We start from the raw sequence: 9,408 nt of genomic DNA on the forward strand, positions 1-9,408 counted from the left end.
AGACAGTGCTAAGGAGGTTGTTTAGACTCATGGAATTACTTTGGTGTTGTAAAATAACTAATATTCAGTCTACTTTCAACTAAAATGAGCTTGTGGCTTACTCCTAAAAAATAAGCACTGAGATATTCTCAAAGTTTTTAAATAGATTCGAGTCTAATAAAAAATCACTATCACAGTAATTTTTATGAAAAAACTGTTTAAATATTAAAATGTAAAAAAAATTAGTGTATGGAATTATACATTATTTTAAAAAGCTTTATTGTACTGGTTTTGGTTTTAATAAAGCATCTGAATAGTGAAAAAAAATGAAAAAAATAAAGATTTGAATTAGAGAAATAGATAATTATGACTGTGAAACAAATAGTTTAACCAACAAAGAATGAACAGCTAGAAGAAAACATAGGTTCTAGTTTATTTTTAATTACCTAGATGAAAGCTTATAGAAAAATAATATAAAAATCAATGTGCCTGAAATTTATAACCAAAAACATTTTTTAAGCTTTTGACTGTCTTTATGTTAAGATCAATTTTGTAGAAATTTCTTTTGCAGAGAACAGGATTTCTACAAGTGACCTGAATCAGAGAAGAACTGCTCTGAGACCATGAAAAACCAAAGAGCTGCATCAGATATATTCACAGAACCAAAGTAAAGAGACTTTTATTTTACCATTGTATTTTTCCCTATGTGCTTATCTGTAAAATCCACTTATTGAAGGGGATTGCCCCCATTGAATTTGTCAAAATGTTACCAAAGGGGATTGCTCTCTCTGTTTTTGTCAAAGAACCTGTACATCTTTCAATTTTCCCCTTTCATTCTTTTCCTTCATAAGTCCTATATTGAGGAGCCCTTGATGAGATGTTTATCATATCAATTAGTGATTCATTGAGAATGCTGCACCTCCCAATAGAATGAAAGGGGCTAATAGAAAAAGTATCATTAATAACCAATGATTTGGGGATATACAGATTTCTTCTTGGCCCTAATCCTTTTTCTAAAGTCCTGATTTTAAAAGCAGTTTTTTTAAGGACTAAATATCCTATCCAGTGAAGATAACAATTGTGTTTTTCTCAGACTTGGCTGGAGCATTTTTTTTTGTCTTAATTGCCTAAGGCTGAGGGGAGTCTAGGTATAGATATAATCTCTCTGTTCAAGAATGATATAATGTCATTTTCAGCCCCTCTTTGTAATATCCAACCTTTCATTAATTATTATCCAATCACAGTTCACTGCCATTCTTTTTGAACACTTTTCTTTCAAAAGAACATATGAGCTTTGAGCTCAGCAGTCCTGTTGTTCTGTTCTAAAAGACAGATAGGGCCAAATGATCAGCTTTTTTATTAAAATGCTGACATGGATAATAAAGTGATTACATTGCCTCCCCCCCACATACACACACATAAAAAAAAAAAAAACTGATGTAAGATCACTACAAAATCAGAATGCTATGGCTTATTATAACCTGCCAAAGTTATGAGCTACCAAAACTGAGAACATAAAAGAAATTAAGGAATACCACAAAAACATAAATGCTTAAAATTAAAGAAGGTAAAATAAAGATCATAAGAAAGCTAATATCAAAATAAGAATTAGAATTGGCTGAAATTCAACAGTCCAAAGGGATAAAGGATAAGACCGTTAGTATGTCACATATATATAATGCTTCTTTTCACCTCTATTTAAGGGATAAAATTCATTGTCCCATCTTGTGATCCCTTTTATATGTGCCCTTTGATTTGATTTTCATTGTTTAATTTTTATGAAGGGTGATACTACTCTATCTTCTTATATAATCATATTTTTAGGAATTAATGAAAAATAAACCACTTGATTATATAGTTAGATGTGTTTTTCATCCATCACAACTTATTTCTTTTCTATGTGATTTTGGATTCCAACTTCTGTACTTAAATATTTTATTTAAGTTTAGTAAAATTTTATTTGATATAACACAGTGACCAGTACATAGTAAGCAGTTCATATTTATTGATTGTTTGAGATAATTTTTTGGGACTAAACTGAAAGGAAATGCAGGCTGTGGTGCTAAGCAAGTGGAACAATACAAATAAAGGAGAATTATGTGGAAGAACAGAGGATTACTCTACAGACCTACATTATAATATAGAACTGAGAACACTAAGAAAAGTCTACATGATTAGGTGAAGCAAACTGGCATAGTTGTAGTAAGCAGAAGCTGGAAAAAACATCAGAATTCAAATCCTGGCTTGTTCCAGTGTTTAATACCTTTGTAACTTTTGAAAAGTCATTTAGCAGAACTAGTAAAATGATATATATATAATGATTAGAATAGTTAAATGGAAAAGACAGCAGCAATAAAATTTTATTTTTTAAAGAAACCATGAAGATTGTTTAAGTGTGATTAAAGCAAAACAATTTTCTTGTGTATTTTGTCTGACAGTGTTCACCTATACTGATCTTGGCCACATCAGCAAATAGATTGACATCCCTGGAGATAATTTATGTGGGTTTCTGGTCCCCCTTTAAGGTTTTTCTTGAGAGCTTGAATTTTTTCCCCTCTAAGCATCAATTGTACCTATCCCCCCCACCCCCGCAAAAAAAAAAAATCTATTCCCTACATTACCCAGACCCCATATGAAGCTTTACTGACAATTTTTTACTTTCCCCATAGATTTCTATTATTCTGTAAAGCTCTTTCTGCATTTTGGCCTTTTGGGCTACCATCATATTCCCCAAAGGAGTTTAAACTCCTATTCCAACCTGGACTTGCCCCTGGGCAGTCAGTCCAGAATAACAGAAACAGCAAATTAAGTAGGCACCAGGGAAAAGAGCTGTTGGATAAACCTAGGACTCCAAAGAATTTACAGTTGCAGGAAAGCAGCCTGGGGCTATCATAGCTATTAGTCTATCCTTGATTTCCAGCTTTATTTCTTCTCTTCCACCTTTAAGTTGCTCCATGGGTGTGAGAAATAGCAGAAACAGCACAGGATCTTCCTGTAGTCAGCAAAATGTTTTTCAGGGACAATTCCCATTACAAAGTATACTCTTCCCACTTGGGCTGTCCATATAGAGTTTTCTGCTTAGTGATTGGCTGCTCCCTTAAGTCTGCAAATGACACTTAGGTAAGTAAATAGATCTGAGACTGGATGAGCATAGAGCATGTTAGGAAGAGCCAGAATATTCAGATATATGTCATTCCTATAAGCCAAATGCAAGATACTGTATTTAAAATGTGTTTGTTTAACATAGAATAGTAAATGCTCGTGTTTATTTAACATTAGAGGTCATATTGCATGATGAGTAAAGAATCAGTCTCTGATTCAGGAAGATATAAATTCAAATTTTGCCTCTCAGGCATCCTTTGTCACCCTGGAACTTTGACTTAATTTATTTGTGCCACAGGCAAATCTCTAGTATTTTAAGGTGTACCCAGGAAGGGCTTATCTGCATTGATAAAGAGAGTTAATTCAGATGGAACTCCATAACACATATATACATATTCTGTATGCATATTCATATATACTCATATTCATATTGATATTCTATATATGTATACCATACATTTGTGTCATATGCATATATGTCTATGTAAATACACATAGACATATATGCACATATATGTCTATATACATATATATACGTCTTTACAAGTACAAATATATTTGACTCTTCAAGACTTACAAAGTGCTTTTTTTGTTCTGCTTGGCTCCAGAATACAAGAAAAAAAAGTGAATGGAAGCACAAAGCCAGGTGTCATGAAGAATTCTAGAACAATATGAGCAGACAAAAAAAATGGAGGCAGGTACTAGGTAAGGTAGTAAGGATGTGTTCAAGCAAAAGCTAGGTTAATTCTTCTTAGCAACTTGGTGAATTTTATGGAAGGCAGAACCTCCATTAGATGTAGGAGTTCCTCAGTGTAGTTGTGATTGGGTTCTCAATGAAGTGACCAATAATTGTTTGTTGTCTATGATCTCTGAAACTAACCTCGTGCTTAGCTATGCTGCACAAGAGATGATGCTCCCTCCAAGTATTCAAATATTTTTTGGGGGGAGGGTGGATAAAACAATATATAAGGTGACAGAGAAAACAGAATGTGCCCAAAACCATAAACAAAATGGTTCACAATGAGGAATAGCCCATAAATGCTATATAGGAACTATTTTTGTCCCTTTTACTTAGATGAATTTGTGTGTGATTTGCTCAAAGACCATAGTGCAATGTTCTTTCCTTTCTTGGTATCTGCCAATATATCAATCCAGCACTCTAGATAATGGAGTTGAACAGATGATCATCCTAAAATGGAGAATTCAAAATAGGGAGATTTCTTTTGTTCATGGCAGAATGGATAGGATGCTTTTAGCAATTGCTTAATAGGACAGGTGATGGAGAAAAAATGTCCAAGCATCTTTCTATCCAATGTTATAAAAATCCAGTTCCTTAAGTACAAGCAAAAATCGATGCATTGAAAGAATAAAGTAAGTTGGATTAACAGGATAGCAAGCTCTGAGGTCTAAGGTATGAGCTAAATGACAGTCCAGGAGTTAGAATAAAAGATCTTAAATAAGTTTACCAATTAAATGCTTTGTAAACTCTAAGATGTTTTTTATAAATATCTCTTAATGATCATAATAATAACATAACCATCAAGCAAGCAAATATTCATTAAGCAACCATTATGTTCCAAACATTTTTAGGTATTAGGGATACAAATATAAAGAAAGAAAGAAAAAGAATAAAACCATTCTATCTCTCAAGAAACTTAGGTTTTAATGGAGGAGCTAAAAGGTACATATACAAATATATACATATTTCTATAATAGATATAAATATGGACACATTTTAAAAAGTGTAATTTACAAAGTATTTAGGGAATGAAATTATGAACATTTGGCAGGGAGAAGTCAGAAAAAAATGTCTTTAATGTCATCAACACCTTGCATTTTGAGGATCAAAAAGCTTCCCAAAAATTATATGAGGAAAGGATCATTAATTTAAAGAAAAATGGGACCTCAGATGTCATTAAATTCATTCTCTTCATTTTATAAATGAGGACACCAAATCAGAAAATTTGAATGACCTGTTCTGTTACATGTGTGACATGACATATCAAGGTTTTCTGTTAAAATCAGCACTCTTTCCTGTGATCACATATGTGAATTTTTCATTAAAATGAGCTTATCCCCTTCTAGTACTTGCATTTTAAGTTTTAACTAATTTGGAATCAAATCTTTTGAAAATTTCTCTGCCTTAGGAAATAATGCATTAATTAGCATATTTATATTCTTTATAGACACTCTTTTCCTCATTATAAGCTTCAGTTCCAGACTCTGTGATCTATTTATGATGGTGGGGCTAATAAGGTACAGAAATGCACCTGAGGAGCCAATGAAGTATTCATCCTCTGCATAAGGATCAAAAAGTTATTTCAAAAGTGCAGAGAACATCTATTTGACAATGATCCCTGGGTTACCATTACTGAGGCATACTTTGGATGCAAAGACTTGAATTTCAAGGGATAGTTTATCCCATCCTATCATAACTGAGGCCATAGTGGAATGGACCTCTATGGTTCCTTTTCCCACGGTCTTTCCCAGCTCAGCCTCAAAATGGACAGCTATCAGGCTATTCTCAGGGCTACTGCAACCTCTTACCCCAATGCACCAAAAGTCAGCCTTTCCTTGGGAGTACTATTCTCCAACCCTCCTCACCTATATAAGTGAATTTGCCCAAGACACTAATTATAAGCTCTGATGGCATGAATGCTTTTTTATTCATTAATTCTAAACAGCTGGGCATTTAAGGTTCTTTTGTCTGCTTTTTATACTGGTATTTATTGTACTGAGCTACCATTTTTCACCTTTCTATAAGAGTTTCCCTAATATCAATTACAGTTTCCCTATGGTTTTCTAATTCACTCTCTCTGCAATGCATTCTCTGCCATAACATATCATTGTGTATATGTGTTTGTTCTCCATTCCTCTATATAGGTTGTGAACATTAAAGATTATTTAAATATGATTGATATTTCCTCTGACCAAATATTTCCCTAAAAGTCCAGTCCAACTCAATGAGCATTTATTAAGCACCTATGTGAAAAGTAGAGCATGGTATAATGTTTAGGGAGTTGGCCACAAAGCTAGCAAGACCTGGCTCAGTTCTTTCTTGTGCCACATGCTAACAGTTAGACTCTGGGCAACTTGTCTAATGTATGGTGTTCCAGACATACTTCTGGACTAGGAGCTGCAGAGAAAGTGCCACCTGAATTGATGGGAGGAGTTTCCTTATTTGGAACCTTTCTGTCTCAATAGAATCCCAAGTCTATTTTTAACCTTGTTTTTACATGGAATCTTTGATGATAGGTGCTGGGATGCAAAAGAAAAATATTTATTATCCTGAAGTAGCTTACAGTTCACTGAGAGGGAAAGGGAACAATATCGCATATAAACTATATGTTTTCATGAAGTCAGATGTGCACCTATATGTATAAATGTATGCATATACACATGGTACATATGTGCACATATGCATAGATATAAATATATGCATATTATTGGAAAAGAGAAAAAACTAATAAATGCATTAAGGAAAACAACAGCTTAATAAGAAAAAAAAAAAACAATGATACACTATCTTGGAAAAAAATTGAAAATAATTCATCTAGTCAATTCTTTGTTCATTACAACAATGTAAAAATTTAACTAACTCTGAAATCAGAGATTCTGGTTTCCCATGTTAATTATAATCTTTATTCCCTGTGTAACTAGAACACCCAATGTCAAAGAGCCTCAGTGTTATTATTTGTAAAATGAAAAAATTGGACTACTATCTCTGAGAACCTTTCCATCCCGTTAGCTATGATCCCATAGCTGTAAAGGAAGATAGTCAATTTGCATTGTGTCCTAATGTTCTATGTAGCCAGAATGTTTCTTTCTATAATACTATGTTTCATTAAAACTAAAGCAGGAAATGAAACAATCATACACTGAAAAAGAGTATGTTGAAAAACTACACATAAGGAGAAATTTGTGAAATACAGCTTTTCTGTTGCCTTTATTTCAAGGATGATTAATCTTTACAGGTTCATCTTCACCTTCATTTTTAGGATTAAAAGTCCTGAGGGTCTCTCTCATCATGAGGCTCTGAAAAGTGTTGTAAGTAGTCATCATTTTCTCAGGCTTCAAGGACATTGATTCTAACCCAACAGACTCTAATATTTTGTTCACTTATGTGTCTGTTTGTGTTATTCTCCATCCTAATATATAGTATTGAAACTGGACCAGATATATAGAACCTGAGCATGCTGTCCCTGAAGTCTCATCATGATAAACAACACCACAGAACGCAGCTTCTCAGCTTTTTCCTGGTGGGGATTCCTGGCCTAGAGGCCTTTCACTACTGGCTGAGTATTCCCGTGTTCCTCCTGTATACTATGACTCTACTGGGGAATGCCCTCATCATTCTCACTGTCAAGCTGGAGCCTACTCTTCATCAGCCCATGTTTTACTTTCTCTGTATGCTGGGTCTCAATGATGTGGCTGTTGCTTCAGTCACAGCCCCCAAGATGCTCAGCATCTTTTGGCTGGATGGCCACCTTATTGCATTTGGTGAGTGTCTGGCACAGATGTACTTTGTCCACACATTCGGCATCATCGAGTCTGCCTTATTGGTCTCCATGGCCTTTGACCGATATGTGGCGATCTGCCACCCACTACACTATACCACTATTCTGACCAACCCTTTGGTCATCAGGATGGGATTGGCTGGGGCTGTCAGGGCCATTATCATGGTCCTTCCTTGTCCACTTCTCATATTAAGACTACCCTACTGTACCAAGTACATCATTAAACATGCCTATTGTGAGCACATGGCCATAGTTAAATTGGCATGTGCCAACACCCTCATCAACCGAGCATATGGCATCTGTGTTGCACTTTCTGTCATGTTACTAGACCTAGCGCTTATAACCATGTCCTACATCAAAATCCTTCAGGCAGTCTTCAGGTTATCCTCTAAGGATGCCCGCTCCAAAGCCCTGGGCACATGTGCTGCACATGTTTCCACAATTTTGGTCTCCTACATACCTGCCCTTTTTAGCATCCTCACTCATCGTATTGGCAAGAAAGTGCCCCCATCTGTTCATATCATTTTTGCTTGCATATATCTTCTGGTACCTCCTGCAGTAAATCCCTTAATCTATGGTGTGAAAACAAAACAGATCCGTGATCGAGTAATGGAACTCTTATGGCCAAAACAAATGACTGAGAAACACTAGGATTCATGGGGAATAAGTAGGAATAAATGATAATAGAGATGGCCAAAGGATAAACATCCCATTTAGTAAATATTTATTAAAGCTCAACTAAGTTCAAGTTATAGTGTAAGGTATAATCTCAGATTGATTTGAGATCTCTTCGCATTAAAAATTCTTTCTAGAAGTACAGGATAGAACTCAACTCTATTTACCTATTCAATGTGACTCTTCTACAGGTCCTCTCATATATTTGCACCCATTGTTTAAGGGATTTTGCTTATATTTTTTGATACCACAAGCTTACTAGTGGAACCCTCCCAGGGGTCCTCAAACTTTTTAAATAGGGGACCAGTTCACTGTCCCTCAGACTGTTGGAGGACTGGACTAAAATAAAAACAAAAACTTTGTTTTGTGGGCCTTCAAATATGAAAATTTCATAGCCCTGGGTGAGGGGAATAAACGTCCTCAGCTGCTGCATCTGGCCCTCGGATCATAGTTTGAGGACCCCTGTGAGACGTTCCATTGGTCATCCATCGCCCTTCCATCTGAACAATTCAACTTCTTTTTCGATCACGCAGCTACATTATGACGATTTTTACTCGTTCTTCAGAAATTACTGGATCTAGATTGCAGCCTGCTCACACTCAATCATGTGACTTTCCATTGTACTCTGAATGATATACATTTTTCTTATTTTTATTCTTTTTATTCTTCACAAACTATTAAATTATATGTCTTCCTACTATATGGCAGAATGTTGGTATTAAAAAGATGGGTCTTTATTTTCATGAAAAGTTTGGAGTCATTGAAGGAATTTGTCAATTGTCCGAAGGCAATCTAGCCTATGCTCCTCTTGTATTTCCAATATGGGCCCAATTCATTTTCTGTCTATAAGGTCTATAACAGATATAGTTTATAATAGATACATTTTATGTTTTTTATTCAAATGTTGTTGTATTGTGGGGAAAAAAAAAACATTCTTTATCCATTGGTATTTACTGTGTGGATGAATAGGTCAAGTTTTTTCAGTGAGTATTCATCTCTTCTCAGACCCTCTGAAATGTTCTAGAGATTCATGGAATCAACATTGTACCATTCCTAAAAAGGAACATCTGGAAGACTGGATCATTTACAAAAAAAAATCTTTCCCAACTTGTATCTGGACCCTTCCTATTTTTCC

At 34.9% G+C, this 9,408-nt stretch overlaps 1 protein-coding gene across 1 annotated transcript; it reads left to right on the forward strand.

Moving 5' to 3' along the window:
- The first annotated feature begins 7,296 nt into the window (after window positions 1-7,296).
- Window positions 7,297-8,249, forward strand: LOC127557472 (olfactory receptor 52P1-like). Its single transcript, XM_051990785.1, is given in 2 exon segments — window positions 7,297-7,327; window positions 7,330-8,249. Coding segments are annotated over 2 exon segments (951 nt in total).
- The last annotated feature ends 1,159 nt before the right edge of the window (window positions 8,250-9,408 follow it).

This window comes from Antechinus flavipes, chromosome 3, assembly GCF_016432865.1.
Source record: "Antechinus flavipes isolate AdamAnt ecotype Samford, QLD, Australia chromosome 3, AdamAnt_v2, whole genome shotgun sequence".
NCBI lineage: Eukaryota > Metazoa > Chordata > Mammalia > Dasyuromorphia > Dasyuridae > Antechinus > Antechinus flavipes.